This window comes from Hirundo rustica, chromosome 12, assembly GCF_015227805.2.
Source record: "Hirundo rustica isolate bHirRus1 chromosome 12, bHirRus1.pri.v3, whole genome shotgun sequence".
Classification (NCBI taxonomy): Eukaryota; Metazoa; Chordata; class Aves; order Passeriformes; family Hirundinidae; genus Hirundo; species Hirundo rustica.
This window is the reverse complement of record NC_053461.1, coordinates 16,794,909-16,816,407: the sequence shown is the minus strand read 5'-3', so window position 1 is coordinate 16,816,407 and position 21,499 is coordinate 16,794,909. Positions and strand designations below refer to the sequence as shown.

At 43.4% G+C, this 21,499-nt stretch overlaps 1 protein-coding gene across 20 annotated transcripts in view; it reads left to right on the top strand.

Annotated features, from left to right (window-relative positions):
* The window catches only part of FOXP1 (forkhead box P1), a 380,821-nt gene that overhangs the window by 316,752 nt on the left and 42,570 nt on the right, over positions 1 to 21,499 (top strand). For all 20 annotated transcript variants that reach the window (XM_040076749.2, XM_040076751.2, XM_040076756.2 and 17 more), the window contains 2 exons: positions 1,384 to 1,588; positions 17,351 to 17,455. In XM_040076749.2, the coding sequence (XP_039932683.1) occupies positions 1,384 to 1,588; positions 17,351 to 17,455 (310 nt within the window). The remainder of the gene's footprint in view (positions 1 to 1,383; positions 1,589 to 17,350; positions 17,456 to 21,499) is intronic.

Here is a 21,499-nt window from a genome sequence, read left to right as displayed (position 1 = left end):
ACATACATGCCTGTGTGAGCTGCTGCTGTACACTCAGAAAATGGCAGGTTTCCTTAGGATAGCTCCAGAGCTACAACATGGTGAAACAATGAACAGTCACCCAAACGATGAGCTGGAAGCGCAGTGATGAGAAAGCTCTTTAAAAACACACAGACACTGTCTTATTATTATTATTATTATTATTATTTTTCCCAGAATATTTGAGTGACGTGTCTCTACTGCTAATTTTTTCCCATGGCCTTCTCTGAAAGAGCATTGAAATAGTCTGTAGTGAGAGAAACTGGACTTGTTGGATCATGTCACAAACATCAGCTTTATCCAAAAGCATGATCTCAGCGTGAGCACATGGTTCACCTTCCATTTGGCCCATTGGAGTTTGCAGTTTTCACTTGCATTAGTTACTGAATGCTGTCTCTCTAACCCTGGTGTCCACTTTGGCACGTTTAAAAAAACACAATTTTTTATTATTATTTTTTCTTGAAGCTTATTTTCTGTTTTCATTTTGCTTTTGAATGGCTCATTAGCATCGATCTAAGAAATGACAGTAATAATAGTGTTACTTGTATGGAAAGTTATACAGTTTTTCGGTAGACACATCCATCAATTAAGTGAGCAGTTCAAGAAACCAAAATTAATGAGAAAGATAGGTGTGTTAATGAAATAATCATAGTATAATCAATTTGACTGTTAAAATTTGAAAAGCATTTCAGGAAGACAATATGAATTCATAATTTACGTCTAAAAGTGATTAATAAAAACTGTATTTAATAACAAAGCTATTTGTCATCATTTAAAACTTAAGCACAAAATTAGTCATGTTGTGGTTCATGTTGTCATAATAATAAAGCTGAGTATTTTTTTTTCCTAAGACCTTCCTTGTTTTTAATAACAGTTTAGAAAGTAGTCACTTTCCTTACAAAAAAAAAGGCAAAAATAATTGTGGAAAAAGAAAGAAATTTATTTTCTTAGCTAAACATAGAGTAGCCGGTGGCCACCTTTGCTGTCAGCCTTGCTGTGGGTGTGGGGGCGATTTTTGCCCGAGTAGAGACTCTGAAAATGGGCCTTTGGTCTAAAAATTACCAAAAAAATTATAATATTTAGCATGATGTTTGGTGTGGGTGTGGTGTTGTGTGGATCCCTCTGCCCCACAGCCCGGATTTTGCATTCCATGAGTATTGCAGGTGTCACACCAGAGCGTAGAGGAGTCGTGCAGTGCAGTATTAGCATTTAGTTATTAAAAAAAAAAAAAAAAATACATGCGCAAAAACACACACAGGCAAAACTAACACTAGGCTTTGTTTACTGACTCTTTGATTTAATTACTGTTTGAAGACGGCCGAATTAGCTGTTAATTGATTTAATTATCCAATTTGTTTGTTTCAGGCATGATTCCAACAGAACTGCAGCAGCTCTGGAAGGAAGTGACAAGCTCGCACACAGCGGAGGAGGTACCCGGCAACAACCACAGCAGCCTGGACCTGTCCACCACCTGCGTCCCCTCCTCTGCTTCCTCCAAAACCTCCTTAATCATCAACCCACACGCCTCAACTAATGGACAGCTATCAGTCCACACTCCTAAACGGGAGAGGTAGGTGCCTGCGGGTTTTCCACCCCGAGCATCTCGGAGCAGCGTCCCGGAGCGATGGCGAAACGCTCGGGAGCGGTGGCCAAGTGCCTTGGCCTCGCTTTTTGTCCTCCACATCTTGCTCTGTCTGGTGTTGGCGTGGTTGAATGGAGTCTCCACTGGGCAGAATGTGCTCCTTTTGTTCAGATCTTTATGGCTTGTTAATTGGATCAATGTGGGCACAATTAGCTAATTAGAAGTGCATGGGATAAGCGTATTGGGAAGTGTGAAGGAGCTGAGGGGGTTTTTTTGAGTATTGCATCACAGGTGGTGGTGCTCTTGTTGTGCTTTGGGTTTACAGGCTGGAGATGAGCAAGAAAATCTGTTGGTCAGTTCAGTCCCCATTTTTCTACCAAATTTTGGTGCCCTATCTCATCTAACATATTTGCCTTTTTGTATTCTGTATTACCTGCTTTCACAAGACACGGCAGGCTTGAGTTCACCAAGTTTCTCTAAAACAAAGTGGCTTTTATTATTTTTTTTTTTAAGTGCTGATAAAATTAGCTAACTGGTGTTGTTTGGCTTTTAAAAGTGTGAGTTAATTTATACTTGCTCGGCTTGCATTGTTAAAAGAAATGGTTTAAATCAGGGGTTGTCTGTTGACGTGCTTCTCGGCGCGGGCTCTGCTTTATTCCAGAGGATGCTTTATTGCAGGTTTGTTTCTTTACACCCCCAGATTTCACTGAGGCGTGTCTAACAACGTAACTTTTGCTTCTGGGGAGATAGACAGGCCCAGGCGCCGGGGCCGTGGGTGCCAGCGCCGGCTGCAGCCTCGGCGTCGCTGCTGGAGGAGGAGGAGGAGGAAGGGTCTCGAGGAGTGGGCGCAGTGGGGAGGGCAGTGCTCCTTTGCATTCAGGAGAGTCCCTTTGCCCATCTAGAAATGTTACAGCAGACACTAGTGAATGCTGGATTTTATGGAAACTGATGGCTTTGTCTTTCCGTCCTCCTTTCATTCATTAGAAAGAGGATAATGGAATTTTTAAGCCGTCGAGTTTGTATTTCTGGTGGTCTGAAAGTAGATTGATAGGGAAGCTATATAAATACCTCTTACATCTTTCTGGTATTAAGAAAATAGTGCTGCTAGGAATAGATGGATTTTAAAGGAGAGCCCACCCACTGTTGGAACAAGCGCTGTGTGTGTAAGGCATCCTTTATATACCCATTGCAAGGACGTGTGTGGGAACATCAGTTAATTTGTTTATAATGCATGTAAGTGCCAAGGATGTGGTTTTCATGAAGACTTACATGGGATACTAAAAAAAAAAAATCTGATGTTTATTAAACAATTATTCCCTTTTTGCTCCATGTAGAACTGTACAAGATGGCTTTATGGCTTTTCAATAAATTTTTTATCTGTGTTTTTCTTACCGAGTATATAAAGTAAAAACCCGTGCAGTAAGATGGATCTTCTTTCACTGAATAGGGGCACGTGCTGTGTGCTAATGGCAATCTACACCAGGAAACAGATTCAGTTCAGTTTGAAATGCAGTGGGAATACAGGGAATCTGTTCTGAAGTAATTTTCCCTGTGTGTGGTGTTGAGGAGACCTGGAAATCTGTGTGTCTGAGTCCTGTAATTGTGGCCTGGAGGCAGTTGGGATCTGCAGACAAGGTGATACACGTGGTTTTATTAGTGAAGTTCCAGATTAATTAGGAAGGCATAAATATGCCATGGTATTGTTTGAGATTGTCTTAGTTTAGAAGACTAAATGCTCAGTGCTGGAATCAATACCTGTGTTGTTAAGCTTATACTTTTCTTGCATATCCATTGAATTCTCTGAAATATCAAAATACAAAAGAGGAATATTTAGGAGTACAAATATGGGAGCTACAGAATTTGCTTTGTCCTGCCTCTCTTTGGTACATGGAGGCTTTATGCCATCCATTTGCTTCAGTGATTGAATTACATGTTTATCCATAAGTAGAGCAGGAGACTACAGGCAGTAGAATGCCTCCTGATGCACTTAAGGGTTTTGTTGCAGTCTCATCAGGCACCGTGGTGCCTGCCTGGATTTCATGTGACACAGAAACTCCTCTTGGTGAGATATTTTGCACTGGTTTCCTTTCTGAAAGGATATTTATCTACAGGCAGGGAGTGCGGGGTGGGGAGCGAGCAGAGAGGGAAGAGTTGCAGTGCTCTGTCATCACATGTATGTTTGAAAGCTTACAGAGGGTGAAATTTTAGTGGGCTTGCAAAAAAGAGCACTGGCACAAGCAGGGGTTTAGTAATTTTTTGATTGCAGAGTTTAAGACTAGGAAAAAATCATGGATCTGATGGGAGCGTGAGTTTGCTGGACTCGGTGTGAAATCCATGTGTGTTCTTGTTCCCGTCTGGTTCAACATAACAAATCTAAGGAGGCTTTTGGAGGCAGTCCCTAGCTGAGGCTCAGGTCAGATGGGGCTGTGGGAAGGGCTCATTAGGGAGGTATCAGCCTTTCCACCTCCCATCATAAGTCACAGCGCGGGCTGGCCAGGGCAAGTTTTTGACTTGTGGATTTCCCCCTCATTCCTGCACCTTCTGTGCAACTGGCCGTTAGCTCTGGTCTGATACAACCAAGAGCTATTTATTTAGATTTAACCAACAATAAAAAGCACATAGTAAAATCTCTAAGTGTCCTAACAGTTAAGCACAGCCACATCATAACGACTGCCCAGCAGCCATAAATAATCATATACAGGTAACATTAACTTTTAGGGTGTGCTGTAAAGCTGTTTTCAACCCCTTTCTCCTGGGCTTTTGAGAAGGAGTGGGCTGCAGGAGGCAGGTTGGTTATGTAGGAGTTACTCTCATCACTGTCATCCCTGGCACATGCCACTGGGATAGTTCAGGCTGTGTTTTAGGGGCTTCCTGATCCCACAGGTCAGGTTGCGAGGCTGCTCCAGACCTGCGAGACGGGAGGCACCTGCGTTAGAATCAGCAGGCGAGCGGCAGATCTGCTCTGTATCTTGGGTAGGAACACATTCTGGTTATAAACAAGGGGTTTAAAATAGCAGGAGCGGTAGTCATTGGCTGCCTGGCGTGCCCACGCGTCTCCGTGCCACCAGCCCAGACGGGGGTTCTGCACAGGCTGTAGGGACACAGCTCTGGTGACACTGGTGGGTGACACTGCCCACTGCGGGGCTGCTGTGCTTGGGGCCCAGTGACAGCAAAATTTCTCGTTTATGAGTAAAAAGCAAACGGCAGGTAGGTGATCAGAGTCGCCCAGGACGTCCAAAAAGCAAAAATACGTTCGGAAGCAGGAGGCACCCTCCCTCCTGGGCCAGGGAACACCGTGGTGCTGCGCTTGGTTTCTGCGTGCTCTGTCTGTATGGCTTCCCTGGGAATGAAACAATTCCAGCTATAAATAATGGGTTAATGCTTACATTCATTTGGGCTTTAAATGTATATTACATCCATGCTTTTGTCCCACATTTCGCCTGGTTTCTGTAAGTAGCAGCAGCAGCAGCTCTGGGGTTTGGTGCACAGCAATCTGTTAAGGAGATAAATAATCTGCTTTGGCATGACACTCCTACTCTCCTCTTTAATTTGTCTTACACAAGGAAAATTATAATTAAATCATTCAGGGTAAACCCTTGAGTGTAGAGAAGGAAAAAACACACTTTGGTAAAGATTGCCAATAGAGACCAACTTCCCTGTTGTGCCGTGCAGAGACATTTATCAATATTCAGCACTATTAAAGAGAGAACATTTCGTGTGATTTGTGAGGCGGATGCCAAAGCTCAAATCAAGGCTTGTTAAGATCCTTTCCCCATGCAATCATGGGCATTCAGCATCATTAGAATTCAGCAGTGACTGTGTGTTTCATGCTTTGATTTTACTCAGACAATTTAATAATGTTTATTGTGCTGATTATATATATAAATTCACTCAATGCAATAAACATACCTCAGTCATCAGTACCCTAAGGGAAATATTTAGTTATAGATACTTGTATTCATTCAGGATAAGGGAAAGTGAGACCATCAACCAGCATGCAAACCTTTCATCATCTTATCAGCATTTGGGTTTCTTCACTAACAAGCAGTTTTTCTCTACACAAGTAAATAAATAAATAACAGGAGCCAGTTCAGTGCATCTGCTGTGCTTAGAAATGTCAGGGAAAGTACCCACTTTCCATCTTGTTCCACCGCATCTTATTTGGGAGAAACTTGATTATTTTCTTAAGAAAAGCACCAAAACAAAGAGGGGGGATGCCCGGTTGCTTCAGGTGGCTTCTGAAGCACCTGATTAACAGTGGGCATCCTGTAAAACCTGATTAACAGTGGGCATCCTGATACCTCCAAGCTTGGGAATATTCCCCACGTTGAGTAGGTTTGGAAAACCAGAAAAGTGCAGAATTCATCAGTGCTTTGCAGTGGGCAGAGATTGCTCCAGTCTGGGTTTGAACTGGGAGGTCTGGAGGTGCAGTGGGGCTGTTGAACATCTTGTGCGGGTCCCATCCCCTGGCACCATCCTGCACTGACTGCAGCAGAGCCAGGATGGTGGAGGCTGTACGTAAACAAGTGAGTTAATGAAGGTCCAGACCTGTTAATTTAAGAAGTGCATCTGTTGTTTACCAGGGGTAAGGTGAAGAGTTGCAGTTAAAGGGTTTGTGTCCAAGAGACCTTTCTCCATCTGCCAGCAGTCCCATCTCTTCCCCTCGTTGCCTTTATACCCTTTCCAACTATACTTGAGTCTTGTCCTTCCACATGAGCAAGCAGTCATCTCATAGGAAAAATAGACGGGATAAAGAACGGGATTTTAAAATAGCTTTTTCTTGCCAGCGTGGCAGGAGGACAGAGTCTGGAGAAGGCTCTGAAGGGAAGTGAGGAATGGTGTGGCAGACCATTGATCTGCTGCTTAGGCCTCATGTTTTACTGTTGTTATCTTCCATGCCAGCTGATCCTCCATCAAAATCCCAAGGCCCTTAGTTGAGGGCATTAGGATTCAGCACAATTAAGAATTACAGACTTGGGTCCATTATTAATGCTCGGGATGAAACAGTTCAGCCCACAGTCCATATGCTCACAGGGACCGATCTTCTCTTGGCCAGCCTCTCCACTTAGTCCCTGGCATTCATTCTGCACTGGTGCCAGCATCAGATCTGCTCAGCCGTGTCAGCTCCCCTCAGTTGCTCCCTGAAGCTGATTTTAGTTCATTATCCTTCACCATCAGCAGAGTTGTGCTGGATTAGGTTACCTCAGATCCATTCTCCCTTAAGAAATAGGGACCGGGGACCTTTCATCCCAAGAAGTATTTAGCTGCTCCATGTGTTCAAACCTCATCATGACCCTTGTGCTCTTACCCATGGTCTAAGCATCTCAGATGCTTCCATCCTTGCTGTGGATCCAGGTTGGAGTGGGATATTTGAGCCATGGATGCCCAGCTGGATATCTGATGAAGCATCCCGCTTTCTACATGGCTGCTGTCCTTCTCATTGCACCTGGAATGGCTGTGAGGCTGCTTGGGGTGTTGGTGACAGTGACACTGTGGCAGCAGAGCATGGGCCTGGCCATCTCCATCTATTCTCTGCAGGTACAGCCCGAAGTGTCTCCAGCATCTGATCCCTTGGCACTCGCTCCCCTGCCAAAGAAATGCCACCAGTTACTGAGCGGGCTCCCCTCTGAGTCACTCCTCTGTAATCAGCTCTGAAAAAACACCGGCTGTGACTCAGACCTGGGGCTGTTAATCTTCAGTTTTAAGCCTTATCAGGCACTTTTTTATTGTTCGTGCCTTTCAGATGCGGGTGTGGAGCCTCCTGTGCGTCGCCCGCACCCACCGTCTGCCAGGGTGCTAAATCAGTTGTACAATTCCACCGGCTCCTCAGTCTGCCCAGGACCTCCTTCATCGCGCTTCTCAGGGAACTCCTTCACTCAAACTAAAAGCAGCTGATTAGGCTCGTTTTTCCCTGCTGAAAGATGCAAAGTTAACGGGCCTGTGGATGTTTGATGTGGCCCCTGGCTGGAGGAGGGTGCTGGGTTTGATGCTTGGGAAGCTGCCCCTGCGTCAGGGAGCTCCTGCACGCCAGCGCTTCGCTGCTCTCTGGTCCTGTGTAATAACCATCAGTTGTACAACTCCAAACACTAAGCTAATGTATCAAAAAGCACTTAAAATAGATTGGGTGAGCCTTGGCAGACGCCTAACAGAACTTTTCCAAATTTTAGCATATGTATTGTTTTATTCCTCCATCTGGCCAACAGATCATTGTTTGATATCTGAGTGCTTTGCATATCTCCTCCCTTTTCTTGCAACTGAGATACTTACGCGTGCATTTAATACAGCTTAATGCTATTTTTACATACCAGAGAAATAGCTGATGGCTTTCTGTTAATTGCATGCACTTTGCAGTTAAACTTTTACCAAAACATTCCTGTCTAAATACTTAAAGTCCAATGAAAATTTGTCCTCTTCTTTTATTAGAGGTGTTTATGTAGTACTCTTAAAAAGGGACCTGGTTTTCGTTTACTGCACTGCGGATTTCTGTTTCTTTTTATTTCCTCGTATGTGCAAGTTGTCCTTCCTCAGAATTTGCTCGGGTCTGATTGTCCTGAAGAGCAAAGCAGGGAGCTGATAAAGAGCTGTCTTATTTTTTTAACATATTTAGTACAATCTGAGAGCAGAGACACCCTTGAAAGCGCTGTAGAAGTAGAGGACTTAAGTGGCTTTTGTGTGACTGTTTTCTGTGCTGTTCAATAAAAATGGAGCAGTTAGTATGACAGCTGTTATATCATGTTATATCACACTGCTAAGATATTGAGCAGCATTTAAAGTAAAACTCCACCATTAAGCTGTATAAACTTTATCCGTTTCACTGTGGTTAAATGGAAAAAAAAAGAGTTTCTCAATAAAATGACATCATTTTTCCCAGGTTGTAATGTTCGCTTTACAACTGTTTTTCTTTAATTCAATTTGTTTTACTTTACTTTTTCTTGGCATCTTTTTTTTGTTGTTGTTTTTTCTTGCAGTTTGGAGAGGGGGAAATCTCTTTTCATAGAGCAGATAGGTACTGCTCAAACCCCTCTTCCCTACTTTTTCCTTCTCCTCACTCCCTCAGCATCTTGTGCTAATCTGGAGCTCTGTTTTTGTCAGGCAGACGAGGTTGTGTTTTCAAAGTGGTGAGATGCGCATTTAAATTTGGTAATCGGGATTTGTGGCTCTACCTGCTGCACAGTGAGAGGTGGGGGAAGGAGCCCAAGGAAAATTCATACTGCATTGCTTGGTGCTGGAGCAACGTTTGTGAAATGCCATGGGGTGTTTTTCTGCATAGTCGGCGGTGGTAAGGTAGGAGGCCTGTAATTTCTTGGTGTGATCAGGAAAACATATGTGTATTATAAAGTAGATTCTTGTCGTTAAAAGGATGGTATAAGCCCAGGCAGGGAAACTGCTAATATGTGTTGCAGCTTGTCATTTTAGGCTGCATGAATAAAGAGGAGAGCTATTCCTTTGGGAAACGATCTCGGGAACTGAGCAACAGATCCGCTAGCCAGCAAATTCCTTTCAACTGTAATTTTCCTTTTTGTGTATACTCAAAAATAACATCGCGATGGGCCCTTAAATACCATTTCATACACAGAGCACAATTTCCACAGCACAGGTGGTGCTAATATAGGACAGTCCCCTAGGCACTTGTCGCCAGGAGTTGTACAGCTTGTTCAGTGTCTGCATCCATATGGCAATCTGTCCCATTCATAGAAAGACATTGTAGCTGTGCCTGTGGGTGCTGTGGTCAATGTAGTGTAAAAAGTAGATTTTAACTCTCGGCAACCTATGTTCTGCTGTTTGTTTTATTGTAGAATCCAATTTATAATGTAGGGGGAAGAAAAATCAGCTCAGAGCAAATTCCAGAACAATCTGGCTGGCTGGGGTTTGTGTTTATTCTTGGAGCGCATGGTTAATCAGCAGGTGCACAGCCCTGCGCCCTGCGCGCTCTAATGAACAGTTTACAGGAAGTCTTGCTCGGAAGAAACATTTTCCTTGTTGTTTATACTGTGAATTAACTCAGAAGTTGCAAAGCTGTAAACGATGTTAGCTGGCCATGTATGTCATGCAAGGCTGTTCTGTACTTCTTGCCTTTTTTTTTTTTTTCTTTTTTTTTTTTTTTTTTTTTTTTTTTGACTTTTCTTGCTGTTCAAGGTTTTCCCTGGGTGTGGGATGCTCGGGAAGGATGCTGAGCTTCCCTGTGCTCTGAGAGGGGCAAATCATGGCAAAGACGCCCTCCCAAAAAGCAGGGTGAAGCCCTAGTGTTGCCCAGCAGTTCAACTCTCAATGCATGAATGTGATTTGTGGCTGCTCTGGTACCTATCAGTCCAATGCCAAGTGTTGTTCTGTTTTAGTGGGACTATTTGTTACGCCTTTTAGTAAACACAAACAAATAGACCGCCTAGCACCTGCAGCAGCATATGATATTTACACTACCTGTATGATTCAGCACGCTTCCCTGGGGAAGCAGGCTTGTGTCCTCTCAATTTTAGTGCTTTTTTAAAACAGCATTCTTCCAAGGGGAAAGCATGCAGCAGAGGGAATGTGATGCTCTAGCTGTAGTTCTCCCTTGGAGTCATTATTTATCTTAATTATATTTTTATAAACATTTCCCCAAGGGCACTTTGCTGCTGCCGCAGGGGTGTGGGGTGGGCGAAGTCCCCCCCAGCGAGCTGCCAGGCTGTGTGTGATGTGACAGTCACCTTCTGCGCAGGTTTTGTTGTGCCTGTGGGACAGGGGTGAAAAATACTGACGTGAATAATCCCTGTTAATCATATTTGTTGACGTATCGCCGGTTTATATAAGAGTGGAAGGCTTGCCTCAACTCTAAATGTAACAGAATAGAATTTTGTTGAACAAGAATAGATCTTGTTTCTCAGTGTTTTCTTTTACTATAAATTTAAATGTTACAACAGAATATAAATTACAGTAAAATAAGGTTGGCAAACAGGATCTTTTTACAGAGTGTGTATGTTCGTTGGTAATTTTACACCTCAGTCTCGGTGAAGTCCAAGGTCTAATCCTGTGTTTTTATACTTGTGTGTGTTCTTAAAAGGGTTGCTGAATTGGGGCCAAAGCTTTGCCATTGCCACCTCCCTCTGCCATGCGAATTGGGTGTGTAAGAGGGATGGGACTGCTGTGCCGAAAGTCAGTGTTGAAAAAAAAAAAAGAAAGAAAAAAACCCCACAGAACATCCCCCGAGCCCCAAAAACCCAAGAAAATGGTTGGTTCGCATTTTTTTCCTAATTAAACTAAGATACTGAATCAATCCGTTTTAATCTGAATAAATTAGGAGACTGTTCGGAGAGGAATAAAATGAGATTTAGCAGGGATAAGTAGAAAGTAGCCCAGCTAGGAAATCAAAATTCCAAACTGCGGGTTTGACATGACACGTCAGCTGCTCAGCATCGGTTGTGTGGGAAATGGCTGAGGCATAATCGGGGTTGAGAAATTAAGGTGGGACACTCTGTGCCATGTCTTAGTCAAAAAGGTAAATGCAGTCATGGGAGGCATAAACATGTATGTTGCATCCGAGTCTTTTTTTTTTTTTTTTTTTTTTTTTTTTTCCTGTTCTTCTTTATGCAGAACCAGTTAAACCACATTGAGGGTGATGTACAATTGGCCACTCTCTTGCAGAAAGGATAAAGAGAAGCTGGAGCAAATACAGAGGAGAGCAGCTAGGATGATAAAGGAGTTGGAGGGAATAGGCTATGAAGACAGATTAAAGGGAATTAAAGATCTACACCCTGGAAAAATAGAGGCTCTAGGAGGATATGATTATGGTATGTAAGTACATGAAGTGATGCTACAAAGAAGAAGAAGGAAAAAATTGTTCTCATTAGTTAGCGGTGCTGGAATTTAAAATCCAGCGTTTCAAATCGTGTGTGTCTGGGTATATTTGATGTACTTTTCACTACAGTACCTAGGCACAAGGTTGAAATAAAAAAATAAGAGTTTTAAATCATGGAGAAACTCGTTAATTCAAATGCAGGAATGGAATTTGCACTGGAGATAAGTGCTGGATTTTTTTGCAGTGGGCATTTCTTTTAAATGCTCTAGAATTACATTTAATTCCTCCAAGGAAGGGATGTAGGGCAGCGGCTCTCCAGGCCCTGTGGCAGTTTTCCTGCGGGGCTGGAAGAGGGGCTGCCGCTGGAAGGAGGACGTGTTAGAGTGCTGGAGGGTCGTAACGTTGATTAATAATCCAAACCATCAGTGGATAGATCAAAACCAGAAGATGATGCTTATAATTAGCCAGGCTGGTTCTGCTCTTTGCAGTGAGGGTGGGGGTAGAAGGGAAGGGGAATGTCAGCCAGATTTTGTCTTAGTCTTGCTGCGGATTCTTCAGTGTTCTTGCAGAATGGGAATTTAGGGAATAGCGCCGCAAGAAGCATAAATGGGGGGCAGTGATTTGGGGTGCACAACAGCAGCACTGCTCATTTCCTTCCTATCCCACGTGAGTACACAACTTAGTGCACACTGATTAGAAGAGAGGATTTCAGCCTGTGGGCTGCAGTTCTAACTTGATTTGTCTGAAATTGGTGTAGTCATTTAAAATGTAATATAACCTCTTGTTACTTCCAGTAGGGCTTGATGTAAAACATGAGCTGCTTCTAGTCCTAGGTCTGGACATGGACTAAAGTAGTGAGGAAGAGAAAAAGTGCTCCTCTAAAAAGCATCTAAAAATTTGCAAGCCAGTTGCAGAAAGAGCTGTCACTGACCGCTCATATCAAATGCCACATCTCCTGCAGGCCCATGACTCTCTGTTAAGCTTTATCCAGTGATGGAGCAGTATCTCTGTTCAGATCACATATCTGCTTCCTGGGCAGTTCCTGACACTTGGACAGGAGCATGAGTAAAAGTTTTGGGTTTTTTTTTTTCATTATTCGTTGGGTTTTTCTTTAATTCACAGTTTAGTAAGGCGCTGTGCCACCTTACTAAGATTTTGAAGGGATTTGCACCAGTGGAACTTCACTGCAAAACACATCTTTGTTCAGTTGATTCTGTCATGAAGGCAGGAACTTGCACTTGAGTACAGTTATTACAAGGATTTAACCATTTCTGCTTCTGTTTCATTTTTAAATCAACTACAGTGAGTGTTTCTGACTCGGAAAATTGTGACATTTTAGCAGCCCTATTCTTTTGGTGCCTTCTGATAAGCTTTAGAGCTCACTGGGCAGTCACAACTTCTGGGAGAGCCATGTTGGTTTCCCAGTTGCGTGTCTCCTTCTTCTGTACAGGACCAAAACTGTGACATTTTGCTTCAATGGTACTGTGCCATTTAAATCAGAGAGAGGGGGAATGTGGTGTGAGACAGAGCCCCACACTCCTGCCTGGGCTGTACATGGATATCAGTTTCACGGCAGCTGGCAAAGATGAGGTCACTTCCCATTGACCCTGAGGAATAAAATAAAATTAAAAAGGCAATTCTGCACTTTCTGAGGGTGCTGTGCTCCAGCTCCTTGCAGAAGGAAAGCAGGAGATGTGGTATTGATTTTTCAGTGTGCAGGTGGCTCAGGCATGTTCTGAGCCCTGTTAGAATGTGAGCAGATGCTTCATAACTGTAATAGAAAGTCAAGGATGCTTCTCTACATCACTGACTTCCCCCAGTGTTTTGGCAAAGATCATTGGCCCAAGCAGATGTGGAAGAGGGAGAGTGGAATTATGAAGTATGTCAGCATCATGAATATTTAAAAAATGGTCCACTGTGTGGCAGCTCAGACACTGAGGCTTCTGCTTAACTGGGTTTTATATCTACCCATGACTTTTTAGCCAGTGGGTACAAGCACAGTACCCAGTTCCACGTGGTTAATGACTGGGGGTTGAATTAAAACATTTAAAGAACACAGGGAGCTTTCATGCTGAGGGCTTTGGCCACTATTTTCTCCAATACCCAGCATGTTCACATCTCACTTTGGGGTGTCATTTTTACTCTCCATCAGCATTTGGTTGTCGCTGGCATCTCTGTCTCCTGTGCTCTTGTGTCCTGAGTGTGGTTCTTCCAGGATGTTTGTTGTAGTACACCTGGTGTATTCCAAAATGTGAGTGGCTGTGCAGGTGGCAGCTTCAGCAGCCATCCCTGTAGGAATGGGAGGTGAAATAGCTACCAGACCCTCTGGAGATCCTTGGGGTTATGAGGCAGTATAGGGGGAAGAAGGAAGAGGTAAAATTTCCTCTATCCAGCAAACCCAGAGGAGCTGTGGAAGTGACTGTCCCTTCTCCCCTCCCCTCTGTACTGGAAACAGAGCTGGGGGAGGCAGAAAATAAGTGGACGCTTACACAGTTTTCAGCCTTGCACCTGGATTTTGTTACTCTCTTGTATGTCATGAATAAGTGACTTACGCAAGACATTTCACTTGCCAGAGTGATTTTGTTGTAGTTTGATGTAATAGTGCATCACTATTGCATTATTTGGAAGTAATTCTGTTCTATTAACTACTTTTTATGCAAGTACCTTACGAAGAGGAAAAAACCCCACGTTGTCTTGAATTTTTACATCATTTATTCCTTCACTACTTTGAAAATTATGTCTCGTTATAAAATCATTTCCACTAACTGGTGTTGCATCACCAGTACCCGACCATGAATATGCATTCCTGGGAAGGAGAGGGTGACAGAAACAAACACCTACTCTAATGTGTCATTAGAAATCAAACAGACCTAAAACTTGCTTCTGCTTGCCAATGCTCAGATCTTCTAAAAGTCTGTCTCCGGCAGCGAGACCAAGGATGCATCCAGATTACAGAAGCTGCACTTGTGTGCAGGGGAGATACCAGTGAACAATTTCAGATTATAGGTTTGTGTTGTGCTCACAAAGCTGTTTATTTACGTGCAGGATTAAAATCTTCTTTTTCCACCTCTATTTGCTCAGACAAAGTGAGTACTTAGATCAGTTCAGCAGAGTTCTCCATTCATTTCCACTGGCTGTATCCTTTGTGCGTTACATCCGCCTCTGTATAAACCCGCTCTTTGTTTTGTTTTGAGGTGCTTCTTCAGGCTCTGTCGGGGAACAAGTGGCAATCTATAATATCTTCAAAAGTGGGATGGATAAAATAGCAGTAATGTGATACTGACACATAAAGGTCACAGAAAGGCACTGCTGAAACCCCCCCGAGAGGATGGGAGTCGCTGCCTTTGGAATGGCACAGTGCCTGCAGAGGGGGACGGCGTTAGTCTTTCAGGACTGGGGGTTTTTTTCTCTTTGAAATGTCTTATTTTTGGTAAGTTGAAGTACTTCCTCTGCTTGGTTGAATGGCAGTGGAAGCTCTGCGTAGGTGTTAAGCGTGTTACGCGTAGCATCGTGTTAGCAAAGCGACCTTTTAAGTTCCCCTTTACAGTCAGCACCAGCCTTTATGGTTATTGACAGCACGAGCCTCTGACATCCTGAGCATCTTTCGGAGTTTGATACTGTCTTGGTCGTTCCGTCATTTTCTTTGGACACAATACCAGGGTGTCACGTCCTACATAGTTTGTCTTGTCTTGTGCAAGTTCCCTGGAAAGAAAAGGGATTTGTGCTTGGATTTAAAAAATAAATACAAATCTCGGTAGGGCTCTTTCCGTTGACTTGGCCATGGCCTTTAGGCTCTCGCAGAGAAACTTTAAAAATCCCTGCTGGGGGTTTAAGCCATGTGACTCCTGTTGATATTATAATGAGATTTACAGTGTTTAAACCCCACGGGGGACTGACTCCTTACTTGGCCATCACAAGTCCCAGTGTGTGGGTAACATGCACTGGGCAGATTCATACGCTGGTTTTTTTTTTGTTCTTCTAAGCACACTGAAATCATAACTCTCATATGTAGTCTTTGTGGATTTTATTGGAGTGTTAACATGAAAGCCTCCTTTCTCACTTTCTGCTGTATCCAGGTACAGAAACAGATGATAAATCCCATTATTTTCTGGATTTTCTGATGTATATAGAGGATGTTTGACCATATGCCTGTTTGGCTAGGGTGCATGGTGTTCTTCAGCCATTCTCCGTCTTCCTCAGCTTAGGAAATGCGTAGCGTAGCATTCCTTTAATTACCTTGCAAAGAATGCGTCAGTTCCTTAGTTATTTTAAAAACTTCACAGAGATTCTCCTCACTTGAACATTTTTTAAAAGACTGATTCAGTTAAACCAGGCTGGTATTCCTATATGGAGAATACCTGTGTAAGGCTCTTCAATGACTGGGGTTTTTTTTTTTAGGAAATTAACTTTCACATACGCATATTTATGCTTGAAGGACTGTTTGTAAACAGACAAAAGATTTTTCTGGTCAGTAATTTTTATTTTTCTTTTTTTTATATATGTAAAATAATTTTAAAAAACGCCTTCAGCAATCTTCAGATTCTCATTGAGCTTAAAGTCAAAAGTGGCAGAATCTGGGCAGGAATTTCTCTTCCAACTAGTTTGAGTTTGGGATGACATCTCAGGAGTGTATTTACAGTGCTCCGGCTACCCAGCGCATCTGAAATAATACAGGACCGCAGTTTTGTCAGAGTGTACAGACAGATAATATTACTGAAGAAGAATAAACAGCATTTCCATGTGTGTGTAAAAATAAAATGACAGAAAGTAGGCATTTATCCATAACGTTACCTGTAATCCAGGATGAAGTCATAAATGCCACACCTAGATGCTGGTATGTGTTCATATCCTTTGTGTATGTTTGAAGTTCATAATACAGCACAGGCATACTGTAGCAAGAAGATTTGCCATGAAAAATACATACATGTGTGAGCATAAAATAGAGATTTCAATATTATTTTGACATTTTGGCTTTAAAGTCATCTAAGGTTGTGGAGATTGTTGCAAAAAGTAATTCCTTTCCTTAGAAAGTTTCTGTGCAGAAGTCGAATAAAGAAGATATTTTAGAATATGGTTCATCAGTGAGTGCAACAGATACATTTCCCTGAGCACCACATGGCCTGGATCAAAGCGTCTCATGACTTGGATCAGTGCAGCCAAATCATTACGTATTGATTGGAATCCCGCTGAAGGATTAACCCCTTAGTGCTCACATGAATTTTGTGCTTTAACCCTGGGTTCAGTAGTTAGGAGGCTCTGTGACGTTCCTGCCCAATCTTAGGCAAGGTTAATAGCCCCCACTAACCCCCTGTACTGAGGAATCCTTTGATTGCCTGTCCCCTCTTCTTTATGGTGAATTTTGCATTTGAAAATGCATCTCAAATCTTCTTTCTTGGGGTGGAAGGGTATTTGTGCAATGAAACAGCCTGTAAGAACAAGGGGAAAAAAAAAAAAAACAACACCAGAAAAAAAACCCCAACCCAGTAAATAAATAACATGGTGGGAAAGCCAAGGATGCAAATTTGATGCTTTTGCTTTCTGTAGCCATGAGGAAGGCCTCAGGTCCGGCTGTGTTAGGGTGTAATGGGACACTGCTGTATGGCGATGACTTCTCGATGAAGCTGAATTGTAAATATGCAATGTTCATAAATTTTTTAGCAAAATATCAAGCAGGATATTAAGCAGGTCTGTCAAATGATTTCTCCCCCGTCCATGTTAATTTAAATTCTTTACAAACCTCTTAATTAATGAATGAAATGTAGGAGGATAGCTAAGTAAGAATGACACATGTTTCACACTGCAAACGGTATTTAATTCTGTTTTGGAAAACCATGGGCAAGAGTCAGGCGGGTGCCGTGAGATGTTGGGGGTGCTTCAAGATCTGATGTTTGCTGCTCTTCGGGAGTCTTTGTGAGGATGAATTGTTACGGTACCTTCAGCTTACAGCATTTTTTCTCTCTTCTCTTTTCCCCCTCCAGTTTATCCCACGAGGAGCACTCACACAGCCACCCGCTGTACGGACACGGCGTATGCAAATGGCCGGGCTGTGAAGCAGTATGTGAAGACTTCCAGTCGTTCCTAAAGTAAGGATGGTTTTTTTGGCACTTGCATTGTACAGAAAGCATGCCCTGAAATTCTGTGTGCTGTCACTCACCCTGGGCCTGATGCAAAGCCCATTGAAGTCAACAGAGAGCTCCCTTTCACTTCAGTGGCTTTTGGATCAGGCTCAAGAACGTTTTAACAGGGGATAGTAAATTAGCCCCATGGGGAAATTATGGTCTTGCTCAGTGTATTGCTATAAAATAGCGTTTGCAGTTTCGCAGGCTTTTTTTTATTTTATTTTATTTAAATAATTTTTAAGTTGCAGTATCGATCATGTAAATAATAAAACCTTGTTTTGACCTTGATTTCACTTTAATTTAGAAATCTAGTCTTAAATTAACTCCATAATTGAACAGAGAATTGCAGAACATCACGTGAAATTTAATTTATGTCAAATAAGTAACTAATGAACAAAGTCTACACTACTAAAAATAAACTATAATTATATTAATTGGGCCCCTGCAGTTTGCTGCAGACCTTTTCCTTGCTGCCAAAGAACACAGTTTTACGTATTGCATAAACAGTGCATTATGGGCTAGTGTGTGGTAGTGCGTGCATCCCGATGCAGGGAAGGACCTCAGAGCCCTAATAGCTTACACATGGCTGCTCCCCAACCAAACCATCAGCCTCACCCCAGTTCCCATCACAAAAGAGTTCTTTGTCTGGGTAGGACACCAGGTACACACGTGCTGTGGGTGCATCCAGGTTACTGAGGGTTTGTCCCTGATCTTTGCTCGAGTCTGTGGCTGGTCAGATGTAAGATCGCTGAAGACCAGCCACGCAAGCAATGGTTGTGATTTAAATGCACAAAGGGATAAATTTTTCTCCCATTTAGGCCAGTTGTCTCATGAATTTAGTCCTCATAAATACGTGAGGTTCTTTGGGATGAATAAGTAGACTTAGTCCCAAAAGGTTCAGCTGTGCCTGCTGTTTCTGGGGCAGTTCCCTGGATTTTTATATGAGGGAGGGAAGGGCAAGAGCAAGCAGAGGATGTCTCGTTGGGTGATGCTAGATGATATATAGATAAGGTATTGCTCTCAGAACAGAATGGACCAGTTGTGGTTCCACTGGCAAAACCCTCCTGCGTTCATAGGAGCAGCGCTTATCCCACTATAAACATATGTTACAAATGAGGAATGGTACAGTAATGAGAAGGTTCTCATTACAAGGGGATTACAAAATAAGAAGGTGCTAGTCATAAATTTCCATGAAGGGTGGCCTCATTCCTTGTAATTCATCCTGTTGTTCACTTAAGTGAAATAAATGCTAATCTCGCCATACTTGCCAGCTCATTCATATTCATGTCCCATACTATATAGCATTTAGACCTTTAAAACAATTCTCATCTTTACTGCAGTAAGTGCAAGGGAAAGGTGCTGTGGTAGCCTTAGAACAACATGTGTGGTCACATACGGTCAGATTGTGCCACCTTGGCTTCCTGTGCTAGTCTCGTGTTCCAGGTGTGAGCAGCGCTTTCAGGAAGATGCCGTAGGAATCTTGAGTAGTCTGCTTGAGGTGGCCATGCATAGAAAACACAGCCCTTAATCACAACCATGGGTAGAGGCAGAGCTGGTTTTTATATGGTATTTTGGAGATGGTTCAGTGCATGGACCCAGTCCACCAGATCAGCTGGAGGAGAGATACCTGCAGCAATCAGTAGTTAGGAATAACCTGAAAACTGGTTGGGCTTAAACCAGCCAGGCTGGGCTTAAAGCTGCTCCATCAGTTCTAGTTTTTTCACTGTCAGTCTAGTTTCTACCTCCATTCAAACCTTTCAACAGAAATATTTTGTGTGAGTTTCTTAAACTCATCAGCTTGTGTAAATTTTCTCATTATCCAAATGCTGCAGTGTCCAAAATATTACTGTTCAGAGTAATACTTACCCAGAACAAATGTAGAAATGGATGTCCCTGAGCAGTGTATTGACACTGTTAAGAAGTGAGCATTGCTTCATAAAATACTGTAGCCTCCCGTGTCTCCTGTGGAGCATCTGTCCTTAAATTATGTTGCCATTTATCAAAATTCATTACTCAATGAAAAGATAACAGGTAGATGGTTGAAGTTTCTTTCTGATGATACTTGTATAATCTGACACTTTTTCGACGGTCCCCTCAAGAGAAAAGCTCTTGTTTACCAAGTGAAATACAGCCTGTGTATCGAGTGTTGCTTAATTTCACTTACCTTGTGAAAAGGCAAAGAGAAGTTGTATGGGGAATGAAAGCCCTGTGTGCCAGTGAAATGATTCTTCAGTTAAGGGAGGAAAAAAGGACTTGCAGGTCTAAAACATGGTTCATTTCTTTTCCTCCTGAGGAAGAAATATCATAACTGTTGGTAAATCAAAACCAGAGATTTGACACTCTTCTGTGATCGTTCTGTAGTGTTTGTTCCCAAGGTGAGGTACACCACAGGGCCCTTGATTTCAAAGATAAATACTGTACAAATAACGATCCTAGTTGTCTTTCACTCACAGCCAACAGGAGGATGCTTATCAGAACCAGCAGATACGCGGGCTATTGTAGCGTTTATTTCCCTATTTCTTTTTGAAATAAGTTGCAGTTTTGGCTCCGTTGTGTTGCGTTTCTTTTTCGAATGCATCAGCCGCCGGTTATCATGTGATGCGGTATCAGTTGGAGCTAGCTGATAGCAGCAGGGGCTGCTGCTCTGCCTAATGAAACTGCAGCACCCTGCGCGCTCCCGAATACTCCCGGAGCCTAAAAACAAAAACAAGTCCAGTCTCAGGGCGGTGACCCTGTGGCCTCTGCCAAGCTGCAGGGAGCAAGGTGAGGGCTGGAGGGTGCACACGTGTCTGGCCTGTTAACCAGGGCCCGTCTCGCAGGCGGCTGCGAAAGGAGCAATTAGTAGCACAGAGCGACTTCCCTGCAAAATTGACTATATCCTTGATTTCATTTGCATGTGTTTAAAGACCGTCGAAGATAGAAATATGTACCCCTTATACAGCAAGTTGTTCAGGAAATCCCGGCTGGAGGGTGGTATATTCAGCAGAGTAGCCAGGTATCCAGGGCAAAAAATTAGGAGGACTGAATAGGGTTTTATTATATTATTCCTCCCCCTCCTCCCTCCCTTTCCCCCCCCCCCCTTATGGGTTAGACGTGCTTAATCCTGGCTGTACCATTTTTAAATCAAATATATTCTTTAAAAGAAAGGACACAGAACTTCGGAGAGATGTGGCAGTCCTGTGTTGCAGCGATGCCGGTAATCTGCTTCATGTGCATTTAACTTTGATGAAACGAAGGGGAGTTTATGTGAAAGAAACTACTAAGTGCACTCTGTAATGTTTTCACAAGTGTTTTTATCATGGTAACATCTTGTTTACTTTAGTTGCCTGCCTAAAACTACTTGGAACATGTTAAGAAAACATTTCGAGAAAGCTTCTACAAAGAGGCTTTTGTTTAGCAGCAACTGTGAGACTGCTCGGCTCACAAAGGTGTTAACTTTCAACCCCTTAAGCACTTCCACATGAAATTCCAGCAACTATGTTTGTGGTTTTGGAAAAACAAAGTGTATATTAAAGAAACCAGGTATATGCTAATACATGTTGAAGTAGGCCGGAAATCATAAATTGTTTCAAAGGCATTAATTGCGCTCGTTTGCATGGCAGAGCGTTCCGCACTGAAATCATCCGCGCGGCGCGGAGTTTTTGATCGAGCACGCAGCGAGGGCCGGGGAAAGGCTGGGCTGTGGGTGGGTGTTTTAGGTTTCTGTAGGGCCTCCGGGATCCCCTCGGGGGAATGGGGAAGCTGCGGGGATGCGGCCCCGTCCCGTGCGGGGGGACCCGGCCGCGCCCGCCGGCAGCCGCCGGTGCCGAGCCCGGCGGGCGTGGGGACGGTGCCGGTCCGGAGCCGCTTCCCGGCGCTTGCACAGCCTCCCGATCCAGCCCGTGCCGGGCAGGGGGCTCGGCACCCCCGCGGCGGCGGAGGCCGGGGTGGCCCAAATCCCACAGTGCCCTCTAGTGCTCCCGGGAATGCTGCTGGGAGCCGGGAGAGGCACCGGGAGCGTCCTCCCCG